The 16557-nt window shown below is 35.6% G+C and overlaps 1 protein-coding gene across 1 annotated transcript; it reads right to left on the bottom strand.

Annotated features, from left to right (window-relative positions):
- Nucleotides 1-5079: 5079 nt before the first annotated feature.
- LOC123556341 (uncharacterized) lies at nt 5080-16441 on the bottom strand. The gene is made up of 3 exons (XM_045346971.2): nt 16284-16441; nt 10304-10447; nt 5080-9328 (listed from the first exon to the last, which is right to left on the bottom strand). The coding sequence occupies exons 1-3, from the start codon at nt 16333-16335 to the stop codon at nt 9114-9116; spliced, it is 411 nt and encodes a 136-aa protein (XP_045202906.2). The 5' UTR covers nt 16336-16441; the 3' UTR covers nt 5080-9113.
- Between the last annotated feature and the right edge of the window lie 116 nt (nt 16442-16557).

The following is a 16557-nucleotide window of genomic DNA, read 5'->3' as shown; positions in this document are numbered from 1 at the left end:
CTTGTTATCACTCTAGAGGCCACATTTATGACTGTATCTTCATAAAACTTGGTCAGAATGTTAATCTTGATGATCTTTAAGTTCAAATCTGCTTCAGTTGGGGTCAAAAACTAGATCACCAGGTCAAATCAAAAGTAAAGCTTGTTTACACTCTAGAAGCCACATTTATGACTCTTCATTAAACTTGGTCAGAATGTTAATCTTGATGATCTTTAGGCCAAGATCAAATCTGGGTTATGTGGGGTCAAAACTAGGTCACTAGGTCAAACTAAAGGAAAAACTAGTAAACACTCTAAAGGCCACATTTATGACCATATCTTAATGAAACTTGGTCGGAATGTTGATCTTTAGGTCAGTAGGTCAGGTGAGTGATACAGGGCCTTCATGGCCCTCTTGTTTATATTTTGCAACAAACTTTTATGGGTTCTGCAGAGATATAAACTCTTTCCACAGTTAAAAAAAAGAAATTCTGTATATTGTGCTTTATCCCAGTATCTACAAAGAACCCAATTTTTAAAAGAGATTGAAATTCAATTTGCAGTTCCATACAACATTTTGTGACAGACAAAAAAAACTGACAGACTGCAAAACTATCCTTGGTACTAAACATTCCTACAAGTTTGGATGTAAATTGACCAAAAGTTTCAGAAGAGTTGTCTAGGAACCCAAATCAGTTTAGAGTTTACCAAACAAGATTTACAAGCTTACATTTTCAAACCAGAACAGGTAACTAGTCTTCAGAGTGATCATTCCTACAAAAAATCATTCTGATATAATCAGTAGTCAAGGACTGACCTAGCTGAAAGACAAAAAACAAGAGATCATAGAGTGATCTTGGCGCCCACCAATGTGCCATTTTTAAGTGTTCCAAATTTCAAGACTTATTGACTAGCTCAAGGTCAAATTTCATTTCCGTACACAACACTGTGCATGCAGTCCAAATTTGAAAGCTGTAGCTTGAGAAATGTGAAAGTAGGTCACTAGATCAATTTCAAGGACAAAGTTCTTTGTAAACAAAACTACACATGTGCATTAAGTTTGGTTTGAAGACTGTAGTTTGAGAAATTTGAAAGTAGGTCACTAGGTCAATCTTAAGGTCAAAGTTTATTTCGGTACACAAAACTAAGCAAGTGGTCCAAATTTGAAGGCTGTAGCTTGAGAAATGTGGAAGTAGGTCACTAGGTCAAAATCAAGGTCAAATTTCACTTCAGAACACAAATCTATGCACGTGGTCCAAATTTGAAGCCTGTACCTTCAAAAATGTTAAAGTAGGTCACTAGGTCAGTGTCAGCGTCAAAGTTTGTTTCGGTACACAATCCTATGCATGTGGTCTAAATTTGAAGCCTGTAGCTACAGAAATGTGAAAGTAGGTCACTAGGTCAATGTTAAGGTCAAAGTTCATTTCGGTACACAAAACTATGCAAGTGGTCCAAATTTGAAGGCTGTAGCTTGAGAAATGTGAAAGTAGTTCACTAGGTCAAAATCAAGGTCAAATTTTATTTCAGAACACAGAACTATGCAATGCCATGTGGTCCAAATTTGAAGCCTGTACCTTCAAAAATGTGAAAGTAGGTCACTAGGTCAATGTAAAGGTCAAAGTTTGTTTCGGTACACAAAACCATGCATGTGGTCCAAATTTGAAGGCTGTAGCTACAGAAATGTGAAAGTAGGTCACTAGGTCAGAATCAAGGTCAACTCATGTTAAGGTTCATCTTGCCACTCAAAACCATATATGTGGTCCAAATTTGAATGTTGTAGTTTATTGACAAGAAGATTTTAAAAGCTTTTCCCTATATAAGTCTATATGAACCATGTGACCCCCAGGGCGGGGCAATATTTGACCCTAGGGGGATAATTTTAACAAACTTGGTAGAGAACCACTAGATGATGCTACATTACAAATATCAAAGCCCTAGGCTTTGTGGTTTGGACAAGAAGATTTTCAAAGTTTTTCGGCGACGCCGTCTAAATTCGTTTTCGTTACCTATGCCACGTGACTCCAGTTTGCAAATCAAACTACTTGATAACGCATTATAGATAATTTATCAAAATGGAAGATTTATGCAACACTCTGCCTGATTGGACGAGAGTGTCAATTTCTTTCACTCTGTTGATTGTGCTACGCTGAGTTAAATGTAGACAAAGCGTTTTATCCTATACGACGCTGTTCACAGTTTTAAAGCTAACTTTGGCTCAGTATATTTAGCAAGAATATTGATATATCTCAAAATGATAAGTAAGTTTAATAAATATGAAAAAAACCTGTTCAAATACCAACATATATCAAATTAAAGAAAGAGCTGAATACGGTCTGCGTATCACATGAATAAGGGTGTGATAAGAGTCTTTTATGTAGAGAAGTGCTTTTTAAAAGATATTCCTTGTTACAATTGTCGTCTGTATATGAAAAGGTTTCTTGCTTTTGTGACTTATTCAGATTGCATATTAAAATGAGTACTTGTTTGCTTTGATATATTTGTTATAAATTATTTAACTGATTTATTATATATGAATATTTTTCTTCAGTATGGTATGCAAATATTGAACTCAGTTGAAATCTGTTTTATTATATATATGCTATATAATGACTGAATCTCACTACTCTGAAATGAAAGTACGCTGCATACAGTTTATCTATGTGATATGACTACGGTCAAACTTTGCGCATAAAACAGAAAAATTGAAATAATTACAATTGTATGTTTTGCTTGACCTTCACTTTTTTATAGGTGTGACGTCATTGTCCAAAGATTCATGAATAGCGAATATGCATTTGTTAAAGCGGGATCAGTTGGCCTATTTTAGAAATAAATAAAAATAATAAATAAAAAAATCCTTTAATTGATTTTTTCTCATGTATTCTAATCAAACTTGATTTGTAGCATATTTATTGGGCCCGCAGCCAACTTTGTTCAGCTAGGACATTTAACCCCTTTTAGGGGCTGCTAGAGCTAAAACTAGAAATGCCTTGATACAGCGTCTCATGAACAGCTTGGTGGATCTTTGTCATACTTGGTCTGGAGCATCATTACAAGGTCCTCTTCCAAATTTATTTATGTAGGAACTTGGGCACTATTAGGGACCACTATAGCTAAAAGTAGATATGCCTTTCTTCGCATTAACCACTAAAATGTAAAGGATTTCTATCAAACTCGATGTGTAACAATATCGTAAGGTCTCCTGCTATTTTGTTACAAATGGGGATAGGGACCAATTAAGCTAAAAATACACTGAACACGTTTAATGACCTCTTCTCATGAACCGCTTCATGAATCTTCACCAAACAACTGCTGTAATTATTCGTCTCAGGATAAACGAAACAAAATTGCAACCCTACGAAACCTTTGCGAAAAATTAAAAGAGAACCATTTAAATTGTTAAAATGCGGTGTTTAGTTTTGCAATTTGAAAAATGTTAGATGAAAGATAAATGTTAGATGAAAAATTCATAAACTTCTTTCCTTATTACAATTCGCCGACCATCATTTTTAAAGATATTTCTTGTTCCCTATATTATTCTATGTAAACCATGTGACCCCCGGGGCAGGGCCATATTTGACATTAGGGGGATAATTTGAACAATCTTAGTAGAAGACCACTAGATGATGTCACATACAAAATATCAAAGCCCTAGGTCCTGTGGTTTTGGACAAGAGGTTTTTCAAAGTTTTTCCCATATAAGTCTAATATGGCCCCGGGGCGGGGCCATATTAGACCCCAGGGAAATAATTTGAATCATCTTGGTAGAGGACCACTAGATGATGCTTCATACCAAATATCAAAGCCCTAGGCTCTGTGGTTTTGGTCAAGAAGATTTTCAAAGTTCCCTATATAAATCTATGTAAATTATAGAAATAAACAAAGGACCATAACTAAAAAATTGTTGAACCAGTCTGATTTTCAGGGGGACACAACTAGGGTATCAATACATCATTCTGACAAAGTTTGGTCAAAATCCCCCTGGTAGTTTCTGAGGAGATGCGATAACGAGAAATTGTGAACGGACGGAAGGTCGACGGACCACGGATGCAGAGTGATTTGAATATCGTCATTTGTATGTAAAGAGATACATGAAAATTACATATCTTTCACCTCTAAGGCCGACATTGATACTGAAGTCAAATGCATGTGACTTCTAGTGATCATCTGCCTACTACTAAAATATGCCTTCATCACCTACCCCGGTATTACTCCAGTCACACATACGGCGCAGATAGCTACGTCTAGCCACAGATAGAAATGTAGTAATCCGTATTAATCCGTACCTTAAAGTAGTAATCCATACTGTCATTCAGGCTGCGCCCTCATGATATAATACCTTCGCATCTGAACTCTGAGACGAGTTTCACAAAATGAGATATAATTTCTTAATCTAAATAGCATGTATTTTGATACACTTGTGAAATGGGGCGTATTACATTCAGCATCCACTAAAGTTGCCCACTATCTTACTTGAGAATTCTTATTCAATGGTCATCAAACTTGGTCACAATGTAAATAGGCAAAATGTCTGAAGCAAGGTTGGATTGTCCCAGAGGCTCGGGAGTTATGGCCCTTGGATTTCTAAAATTTGTGAAAAATGACTGTCTGTATTCCCACACTTTAGTTCCTATTTAATGTTTACCACTTTTGGTCACAATGTTTATTGGCATATTATTTCAGAAAAATTGGTAACTAGCAAGATACTCTTTGAAATCGCAAAAGTTGATAGTGTCCACTTTACTTAATAACTTAAGCAGTTCTTAACATCGTTTGCCCGACTGTTTATATGCAAATTATCTTGACCAAGTACAATAACCAGGATAGTCTTTGTTTCTTTTGAGCTAGGGTCCTGGAATTAATTGAAACTGGGAATACTGATAACTAGTTTGCTCAGTAAGTAGAACATATACATGTATAATGAAAAGTCAAAAGTAACTTGCTGTTACAGGAGTAATACAATGTGAACTATGCTGGTAATGACATTGCCTTCCACATGAAACATGCAGTATACTGGATGACAGCTTGTAACATGTCAACATACACCTAACAGAAAGAGAATGAAGTAATTAAAGCATACAATAAGTTAACAAAGCACATATTGAAAATATACTTTTTTATTTTAAGAATAATATAAATAGTAAATACACATAGTACAATACAATTAAATACCATGATAATTTTAACAGTTCCCCATACTGCTTCATTTAAACAGAAAGGTGAATTGATATGCAATATCCAGCTATATTCCTAGGACACATGCTTGGAGACTATGCAATATCCAGCTATATTCCTAGGACACATGCTAGGAGACTATGCAATATCTAGCTATATTCCTAGGACACATGCTTGGAGACTATGCAATATCCAGCTATATTCCTAGGACACATGCTTGGAGACTAAGAAAATTAAATGCTTTATCATACCAAGTTTGTGATATAAATATTTTTTAGCTTGACTATTCAAAGAATAGTCTAACTATTCTACTCACCCTGGCGTTGGCGTCACACCTTGGTTAAAGTTTTGCATGCAAGTACAATACAGTTATCATTTAAAGGCATATAGCTATGAAACCTATTTTTTCTTTTTCTAGGTCAATTACCAACCTCACTGGGTCAAGTTTCATAACTCTGACATGTATTTTGAGCAAATTATGCCCCCTTTTGGACTTTTTCACATGCAAGTCACTATCTCCAAAACTAATGCAGATACTGAATAGAAACTTCACATGTGTCTTTGGGGTTATAAAACTAGTTGATAGCATCAAGTCCCATAACTCTAACCTGCATTTTGGCTAAATTATGCCCCCTTTTAAAGCCTTGTTAAAGTTTTGCATACAATTACATGAAACTTATGTTTTATTTTTCTAGAACAATAACCAACCTCACTGGATCAAGTCCCAGCACTCTGACATGTATTTTGGGCAAATTATGTCCCCTTTTAGACTTAGAAAATTCTGGTTAAAGTTTTGCGTGCAAGTTACTATCTGCAGAACAAATGCAGATATTAAATTTAAACTTTACATGTGCCTTTGAGGTTATAAAACAAGTTGACTGCATCAAGTCCCATAACTCTGACTTGCATTTTGGTCAAATTATGTCCCCCTTTGAACATAAAATTTCTGGTTAAAGTTTTGCATGCAAGTTACTATCTCCGAAACTAATGCAGATACTGGATTGAAACTCTACAGAAATTTTAACATTTAGGGTAATATTTTCCTGCTTCTGGGACAACAATTCGAATAGTCAAGCATTGGCTCAGTCTTATGGACAGCTCTTGTTTTAATAGCAGGGACCGAAATTATACAATAGTAGGTAAGTAACCATAACTAACCAACCAACAAACAGACGTGCTGGCTGATCATGGTCTGCACTGTTTTCTATTCAGTCAGTAAGTTTTCAGTGAACACCCCTTTGAATAACAAGTGACCGAATATTGCTTTGGCAATATGGAAGTCCCCTACTGCTATAAACTGTTAGTGTTCCTCACTTGACCATTAATAGTGACCTTGACCTTTGACTGACAACCATTGGTCATGTACGTGACACATAGCCTAATCATGGGGAACATTTCTGTATAGTAATAAAAAAAATCTTCCAATGCAATTAAGTTATGGGGCAGAAACAAATTTTTACTTGACCTTAAACAGTGACCTTGACCTTTAACTGACAAGCATAGATCATGTGTAGACACATTGTCTCATCATGGGAAACGTCTGTATGTACTGCTACGATAATCTGTCAATGCATATAAAAGTTACAGAGCAGAATAAATTTTACTTGACCTTCCAATAGTGACCTTGACCTTTGACCTACAAGCTTAAGTCATATATTTACAAAATCTACATACTGCCCTCTATTCTCATACCAAGTTCCATGAACCTAGCACAAATACTTTTTGAGTAATTGCAGGATCCAGATTTGCTGACAGACACATGGACGGAGGGCATTCCTATAGTCCTAGCCGGTGTTCCACAAGTATGCCCCACATGACAGCTTGGCAAAGGAAACTAGGTAGCCTAATAATCACAAATACTATAGAGACTAATTACTGACCACAAGCAATCTCAATGTGAAGGTAAAGACTGTAGGTCCCATTTACTGACTGGAAACAATATTCAGCCTTAAGGTATCTGAAACTTTCATCCTTGCCCTGCTCAAATCACAACTAACATTATAAAAAGAGTAATCTAATGACCACAGGCAATTATTCTGCTGTAGATTCTAGCATGCTCAAGTTACTGACCAGAAACAGATTTTCATTCTCAAGGTAACTTTTACCTTGACCTTAAATGTAATAACCTTTTCTATAAGACCACGAATTTGGACAATAGTATACTTAATCTTTAAGTCTTACATATAGACAGATATAATTTATCATGTATATATGAACACATGTAAAACACTTATAAAACAGAGACTGATATGTTTCCAAATAACTATGAAAGACAACATTTCTCACATTTTCTTATCAAAAATACACTATAGACTGCGGTATAATGTCAGTTAGTTACTGTGACAACTTTGAACACAACATACAACAGCTATTTAGACATTCTATATACTTAAGTAGCCACAACAATTCAAGGATGTATGCTAGAATTAGGGGTGAAATTTTTCCCAATAATAAAATGCCATTTTCAAGGGCAGATAACTCTTTTTCAGTATCTGTACTTATGATTTTTATTGCATATTTTTGTTTCTTAGATGATGATGATTGTCCTTCAATATCCAAAATTTGAAGAAATTCTATTATTGGGAAATGTTTTGCCCATCTCATATACTGGGAATTCTAGCATATGCCTTTAAGTCAAACTTGAATGTTAAACTTTTTTGAACCCATAGTTTAAAATCTTTGAATTCATACTGATGTGTAATACATTATGCATCTTTGTAGTAAGTTTACTAAAATATAAGAATTTTTATTTGCAAAACAACCTTCATCAAAATGTTTATGTATGAAAGAACTGCCAACCCAAAAATATATCTTCTTTTGGCACTTTCCCATTACATAATGTATTTGCAGAATATCAATTAAATTCTGCCAAAAAAAAATAATTTCACAACAATGTTAAAAAAATATAACATACAAGAAAACTGTCCAAGGCAGACAAAAACTGAATATCTAAAAAATAAAATGTATTTACTGAATAATCAAAAACCACTGAACCACTAAAATTTTAAGTCTTTAAAGGCTCCTTAGAACTAGCCTAAGATTAGCGTTCAGATTTTTCCCACTCATGCTTTCATAAACTGAGCATCTAATCTGAAATTCTCAATCCTGAATTATAGACACTTATCAAATCTGAATTTCTCATTCATGCTTTCCTGAAATATATATGTTTCATCTAAATTTCTCACTTGTGCTTTCCTGATTTCTGATTCTCACTCCATTCCTTAATCATGCATTTAATCTGACCTTCTCATCCATGCTTTCATAAATTATGCCTAAAAACTGAATTTCTAATTTATACATTACTGAATTATGCATTATTCTGAATTTCTCATCCATGCTTTCATGCATGCATAAAATCAGTATTTCTATGATATCTATTACTGAATTATGTATGTAATCTGAACCTTTCATCCATGCATTCATAAATTATGCATTTAATCTAAATTTCGCAATAATGAATAATGCATAAAATCCAATCTGACAAAAGTACATCTCCTATTATGCTATGCTTAGGATCTGACAACGAGCTATTGATAGTCTCGTTCTGACGACCCTTCCGCTAGCCAATCAAAAGCTAACTTACAACATTCTGCAAGCTTTAAAAAGCCTTGGTTTTTGAATCTTTTGATATCTACAATTTTTATGTGGAAAGATAACAGATAACCGGCTGGCTCAGTCGGTAGGGCACTTGCTCTGTAAGAGAGAGGTCCCAGGTTCGAGCCCTGGATTGACTGCAAATTTTTCTTACTCTTTGACATTTGAACAAGTTGTCTGATTGGTTCAAATAAAAATAGATTTGCGAAAATAAAAACAGCAATATTGGAAATTCAAAATGTACAGAAGACAAATGTGAATGGGTCGTTCTCAGATCTTCATTTAGAAGATCAAGTACTTTAGTCAGATTGGCATAAAATCCAAAGTTTTAAAAAGTCAATTCCGGAATTATATTATATTCTTTTATCACAGAACGTTGTATATCAGCAAAGTGAGCAAAACTCCAGTAGAAAGAGAAAACTTTGTAGATGGAATTAAAGTACTTGCACCATTACAATACACAGTGTTACATGTACATATTGTTGCTGATACTCCATAATTTGTGCCTTCATAGCAGGTGTCCGACTGTGTGTAAGATACACAGCCTCTTGTCACTTCAACAACCTTCTTCGAGCCTTCAGCTGAATGATACAAACATATGTTGATAAGATCAATCTAAACTGAACATTACTGGTTACTGAAAAAGCAGTGAATATCATCTATTATGTTAAACAGAGAAAACAATTGGACTCACAAAAAGACAAATTGCTGGTTCCAAAACTTATGCCAATCTCAACCTTTTAACTTCAATCTAAAATTGATCTAAATCTATGCAACACCTGCTACAGTATAAAGGTATTATATCAAACACAAATGCCACAAGTTTAAATACCGCCAGAAACAAATTTTAGAATTTCTTATAGTTCTTTCTTCAAATATAAGGTGCAGTCATCATGGTAAGTAACTAGGTCAACTGTATGTTTATTTCTAATTAACATAAAATATACTAGCAACAAACTAATGCAGGCCAGCTAGACATTATGTACATATACTCAGTGTCACTGAAAAGTTACCACCCCAATGGCCCTTATATTTTAAAAATCACATTGGACTATGCTAAAAGCCTTAACACGACTACATTTTTGACGCAACTGAGAAATCACTGGTTAAGGATTTGTCAAATTCAATTAACTCTGTTTGAGGCACGGGCTGCACATGCAAAATGACTTTTTCCAGCAACGTCAACATGTACAAAAATTCAATTGCAAATCATTAATCACACTTGAAAGTTAGTCAACAGACTAAAAGAAATACGTTAAAAAAACGGAATATCCTTGCTAAGAATGCACGTTTAAGGCACAATCAACGCTGTCAGGCCATTGGCATGGTGGACGTCGAACTTGCATGTCGTGAAATTGCACGTCATATGTGCTGTTTTAACCTGACAGTCATGAAATGGGTTAGGAGACACTATCAGACAGGGTCTGTGAGTAACAGACCGTGCACGGGCCATGAAAAAGTGCCGTCGATATTGTATAAAAAAGTGAAGAGGTATATATTAAGTGGTAACTTTTCAATGACAGTATATATTAAAAGCATGTGAAAGAAATAATTACTTCTGTATCCTCTTGTTTTTTGACATGACCCATCTTGACATGATACAGCATCAACAGATGTTAGTCGGAAATCATCGCCACATTTATCCGCGTGCAAACCTGAAGCTGTCGTGCAGATATAGCAATATAGTTCAGCCTTACAAACTGAAAATTAATAGAAATGATTAATTTTTTTTAGATTGTATTAATTATATCCAACATCATACAAATAAACATACTTACTAGTAGTATCTAAACAATTAACTTTCCCACACATCAATCAAGTGGTTAGGTAACAAATAATAACATGCGATGTATCTGCTGTGCCGTCCTAGTTTCCTAGTGTTTTTAATTCTATGTAAACACAGATAAAGGAGCTGTTCAAATTACGGAGAGTAGCCCTAACCAATAATTTGATTTTCTAAAAAAAAAAAAGGACCATATTAATTATAACAGAAAGTTTTAAAGACAAAAGTTGAGTTCCTCACAGTATGCATTCCCTCCTGTCAATATGACAAGTTTCCTTAAAACTCCATGTAACAGTTCTTGCAAAAGTTATTGTTGGGACAAGCTGTAAATAGTGAAAGCATAAACATCCAGACAAGGAAATTATTTGAAAGAATTCATGACAGAGGTACAATTTCTTTGTCAAGTGCACCTCCTCTCATCATCTAAATTTATTCCAAGTTTCATTGAAGTCTCTTATTTACTTATGGAGTTATGTTCCGGACAAGAAAAGAAAAACTGACAAATGGATAGCAGTGTTAAACAAGAGGGCCAAGATGGCCCTAGGTCGTTCACCTGAGTTACACACCATAACAGTGTAAACAAGTTTTAGCTAGTGATTCAGGGTTTTCCCTTAGAAATTTTGATGACCCCTTCATGTTTGACTTTGGGGTCATTTTCAATTTCAAGGGGTCATTTTTGTAACTTGTTAAATCAAGAGGGCCATGAAGGCCCTGTATCGCTCACCTGACCTATTGACCTAAAGATCATCAAGATTAACATTCTGGCCAAGTTTCATTAAGATATGGTCATAAATGTGGCCTCTAAAGTGTTAACTAGCTATTCCTTTGATCTGACCCCGTGACCTAGTTTTTGACCCAACATGACCCAGATTTGAACTTGACCTAAAGATCATCAAGTTTAACATTCTGACTAAGTTTCATGAAGATACAGTCATAAATGTGGCCCCTTAAGTGTTAACAAGCTTTTCCTTTGATATGACCTAGTGACCTAGTTTTTGACCCCACCTGGACCCAGATTTAAACTTGACCTATAGATAATCAAGATTAACATTCTGACCAAGTTTCATTAAGATATGGTCATAAATGTGCCTCTAAAGTGTTAACTAGCTTTTCCTTTGATTTGACCTGGTGACCTAGTTTTTGACCTGACATGACCCAGATTCAAACTTGACCTAAAGATCATCAAGTTTAACATTCTGACTAAGTTTCATGAAGATACAGTCATAAATGTGGCCTCTAGAGTGTTAACAAGCTTTTCCTTTGATATGACCTAGTGACCTAGTTTTTGACCCCACCTGACCCAGATTCAAATTGGACCTTAAGATCAGCAATATTAACATTCTGACCAAGTTTCATGAAGATACAGTCATAAATGTGACCTTTACAGTGTTAACAAGCTTTTCCTTTGATTTGACCTGGTGACCTAGTTTTTGACCCCAGATGACCCAATATCGAACTTGTCCAAGACTTTATTGAGGATAACACTCTGATCAAGTTTCATTAAGATTGGGCCAAAATTGTGACCTCTAGTGTTAACAAGCTTTTCCTTTGATTTGACCTGCTGACCTAGTTTTTGACCCCAGATGACCCAATATCGAACTCGTCCAAGATTTTATTGAGGGTAACATTCTGACCAAGTTTCATTAAGATTGGGCCAAAATTATGACCTCTGGAGTGTTAACAAGCTTTTCCTTTGATTTGACCTGGTGACCTAGTTTTTGACCCCAGATGACCCAATATCGAACTCATCCAAGATTTTATTAAGGGTAACATTCTGACCAAGTTTAATACATTAGGATTGGGCCAAAATTGTGACCTCTAGAGTGTTAACAAGCTTTTCCTTTCATTTGACCTGGCGACCTAGTTTTTGACCCCAGATGACCCAATATCAAACTCGTCCAAGCTTTTATTGAGGGTAACATTCTGACCAAGTTTCATTAAGATTGGGCCAAAAATGTTAACAGTCAAATTGTTGACGACGGACGGACGAGTCCGATGGACACAGGGCGATCACTAAAGCTCACCTTTGAGCACTTCATGCTCAGGTGAGCTAAAAACAAGAGCTGTCGGAGGACAGCAACGCTCGACTATTCAACAGCTTTGTCAATTGAATGAATACAAAAGTCGAAGAAGAGGCATAATTTTGTGAAAATGCAACACAGTGTTATGGAACCTGCACAGTGATTATCAGCTCATGACAGGAGACAAGTGTGTGAAGTTTCAATCCATTCCCATTAGTGGGTACTGAGATACCAGCTTACATATAAGAATTTAACCAAAAACTGCCAAGTCGAAAAAGGGGCATAATTTTGAAAAAAATGAAAAGCAGAGTTATGGGACCTGCACAGTGCATGTCAGATTATAACAGTGAACAAGTGTGTGAAGTTTCAATCCAATCCCATTAGCAGATACTGAGATACCAGATTACATACAAAACCTTAACCAAAATTTGAAAATGGGGCATTATTTTGTAAAAAAAGCAAAATAGAGTTATGGAACCTGGGCAATGTAAGTCATTTTATCACAGTAAATAAGTGTGTGAACTTTCAATCCATTCCCACCAGTGGTTACTGAGATACCAGCTTACATACAAAAACTTAACCAAATCCAGACGCAGATGCCGACGCAGACACACGGGTGAGTCCAATAGCTCTACTATTCTATGAATAGTCGAGCTAAAAAACAGATAGATAAACTGACAGTGATTTCATGGAGACAAATATTCTGACCAATTTTCATTAAGACTGGACCAAAAAACGTAGCCTCTTGAGTGTAAACAAGCATTTTCTTTGATTTGACCTAGTTTTTTTACCCCACATGACCCAGATTCGAACTTGTTCAAAATTTCATGAAATTTTAAACAAACATTCTGACAAAGTTTCAGGAAGACTGGAGCTAAAAAGTGGCCTCTAGAGACTTTGATTTGACTTGGTGACCTAGTTTTTGACCCAACGTGACCCAGATTTTAAATCCTCCAATACTTTATGATAACAAATATTCTGACCAAGTTTTATGAAGGTAGAATAAAAATGTGCCCCCTAGGGTGTAAGAAAGCTTATTCTTTAATTTGACCTGGTGACCTAGTCCAACAAATCTGATGCGATCCTAGGAAATACTGAGATATTTTTTTTTATGGGCAATATCCCTACTCGTGTCAAACACTCGAAAGACCAAAATAACGGAAGCAATCTCCAATGAAATTTTCATCGCTGCCCACGCTTTACATGCTATAGGTTTAAATGCCGACTACGTCACGAATTGGCCATAAATTCAAATAAAACTTACATGTATCGAAAGGGGATTCAATTCCTCATTGATTTATGTAAAAATTATCAATTAATATCCATAATTACGAATTTACTGGTGATTTAAACCTTCGTACATACTGTACATGATTAACGTTTACCGTGTCTACACGCCAATATGCGCAAGCGATAAAACCAATAATTTTACATGACGACTGTATACAGTGATTTATCCTCCCATCATTTTGGTCCTTCAAAGTTTTGACGTTTAGATTGCCCCATCACAAATATAAAACAATCTGAACGTCAAATTATTTTGACTACCACATGACCCAGATAAAAATTCATCCAATATTTCATTCAGACAAGACATATTTAAAGAAAAAATATTTTTGACGAAGAAGTTTGATATTTTCTACAAAATAGAACAGTGACAATCAAAGTACATGCAATTTTAGACAAAATACTTATTCACAAATAAGCGTCCCTTTGTATCTATCTATCTATCACGTCTCTTTTCGAGTGTTACATGCAGCTGCGCGCCTGTACAAGAAGTTTAAAAGTAGAATGGACAGGAGAATAAAAGTAATACATGATGTATATTTGCAAGCTTGAAATACAGTTGATAGTGTTAAAAAACAAGAACTTCAAGGATTTACAGATAAAAGCAGTTTAAAAACAGGTCTATCATGTTAAGCATTATGTGCAAGTTTGGTCACACTCTGCTTAAATTGGTTCTGGGTGGGGGCTTGCACAAGTTGTGCTGGAAGGGTAATCCAAATCACTATGGTGGCTGGAAGAAAAGAGTACTTATTATTATAGTAATTACAGGGAGTGAGGATCTGGGTATAGGAGTGGGGATGCATATGTCTTGTTAGACGGGATTGGGCGCTGACATAAGGAGGAAGTGGTACAGCAACCAAACCATTCACTATTTTATAGAACATAAGGAGGCGTGAATAAGATCTCCTATTTTCAAGTGTACGCCATCCCAGTTGATTTAGCATGTTTGTGACACTGCTGTAAGAGGAGTAGTCATGATTAACCCATCGCACTGCCCTCTGCTGAATCATTTCGATCTGGTGAATGTTGTGTTGGATATATGGGCTCCAGACGCAGCTAGCATATTCCAGCTGTGGTCTGACTAGAGCTTTATAAGCTAATTCCTGAACTTTTGGGTTTTTGCTTGGGATATTTCGCTTAATGAAGTTAAAGTGTTCAGGTAGCTTGGACGTGACTAAAATAGTAAATTGATGTGTTTGCCACAGGGTGAGAAAAATGTGAAGCCAGACCGGGACTTGAACCCGGGGCCTCAGAATACCGTTCCGATGCTCTACCGACTGAGCTACCCGGCCGCCTACACATTTTCTCCCCGTTTTAATATTCAAGTCCTTTACTGTGACATACTGCCCCCTGGTCATATGAAATTCGTCCTCAAATTTCTAATGAGATAGAGAACAAGGTAAACATGATCTCGGAGTATATTCAGTCACGGTCCCATGTTGGACGCCAAATGTCACAGGGTGAGAAAAATGTGCAGCCAAGACCGGGACTCGAACCCGGGGCCTCGGAATACTGTTCCGATGCTCTACTGACTGAGCTACCCGGCAGCCTACACACTTTCTCCCAGTTTTAATATTCAAGTTCTATACCATGACATGTTTATTCTGAGGATATAGTGACCCCAAGATACTTTGCATCATGAACTGTTTCCAAGGCTTGGCCTTGGAGTATATACTTTGATCTGAAACTGTGAAAGGGTTTTTTGTCGTTATGTTCATAACTGTGCATTTTGAGGGATTGAACTCCATGTCCCACTTACTTTCCCATAACTGTAACCTATTCAAGTCTTGCTGGAGGATGTTTTCTTGGGCAGAACTATTTACAGTTAAATAGACAGTCAGTGTCATCGGCGAATAATCGGACCTGTGAAATCAGATTTTCAGGCAGGTCATTTATGTAGAGTAAGGCGTAAAAAAAAAATTTGTTTGTTTGTTTCCGGTATCCCGACCTACCCTAAATTTTTGGCCTGACCCTAAATGTTTTTATGGCCTTGGAGAATATTTTTTTCAACTTTTTAACAAAAATTAAGTTGCAAAACTGCACTTTTTATGCTTAAAATATGGCCAGAGATGTTAGAAATGAACTTACTGATGCTCTGAAGGCATAACCCCCTTATTTGTATTCATTTTTTGACACAAAAATAATTTCCAAAAAGTCTCCCGTAATAAAAAAAAATTAAAAAAAAAAAAAAATTTCCTAAGGGCTAATGTATAATGTATTCCCTATTTCCTCTGAACAATTCAGTGTATTTATAATAAATAGTAACGGTCTTTGAGGATAAAATTTCTAAAATCAAAATTCACCTGACGGGTGGTCTCCAAACACTTTTGATGAACCTTATATATATAACCTTGTCCAACATGTCCGAAAATGTCTATGTCCGAACATATATGAACAATTTTTAATAAAAGTGTTTTCAGTATCAGATTGCTTCTATTCACTTACCTGATAAAATAAGAAGAAAGAAAAAGATTTCAATTATATTTATACTAGTCATCGTGGATTTCTTTTGGGTAAAACATTATAAAAACTTGTATAAATGATGCTGTTGTTGTTTACTTCCGCATTTTACGGAGATTGCGTTTTCTTTCTATCTCGTGAAATTTATTTTAAATTATTTTTTTTCGGATTTAAGACTGTTAATATATTTTCTGGTGCTCAAAGCTTAGTCAGTATACCACTGAGGTTTTAACCCAGGACCTCTCTTTACTTTAAATAA

Source organism: Mercenaria mercenaria, chromosome 5, assembly GCF_021730395.1.
Source record: "Mercenaria mercenaria strain notata chromosome 5, MADL_Memer_1, whole genome shotgun sequence".
Taxonomy (NCBI): Eukaryota; Metazoa; Mollusca; class Bivalvia; order Venerida; family Veneridae; genus Mercenaria; species Mercenaria mercenaria.
Note: the sequence above shows the minus strand (reverse complement) of the source record. Positions and strands in the feature narration are given on the sequence as shown.

What these genes read in the sequence shown, in the direction of transcription:
- LOC123556341 (XM_045346971.2), bottom strand. Translation starts at nt 16,335, where the DNA reads ATGACTAGTATAAATATAATTGAAATCTTTTTCTTTCTTCTTATTTTA. An exon ending in CTTTCTTCTTATTTTATCAG is followed by an intron (nt 10,448 to 16,283) that starts GTAAGTGAATAG and finishes ATTAATTTTCAG; the next exon opens with TTTGTAAGGCTGAACTATAT. An exon ending in AAAAACAAGAGGATACAGAA is followed by an intron (nt 9,329 to 10,303) that starts GTAATTATTTCT and finishes TGTATCATTCAG; the next exon opens with CTGAAGGCTCGAAGAAGGTT.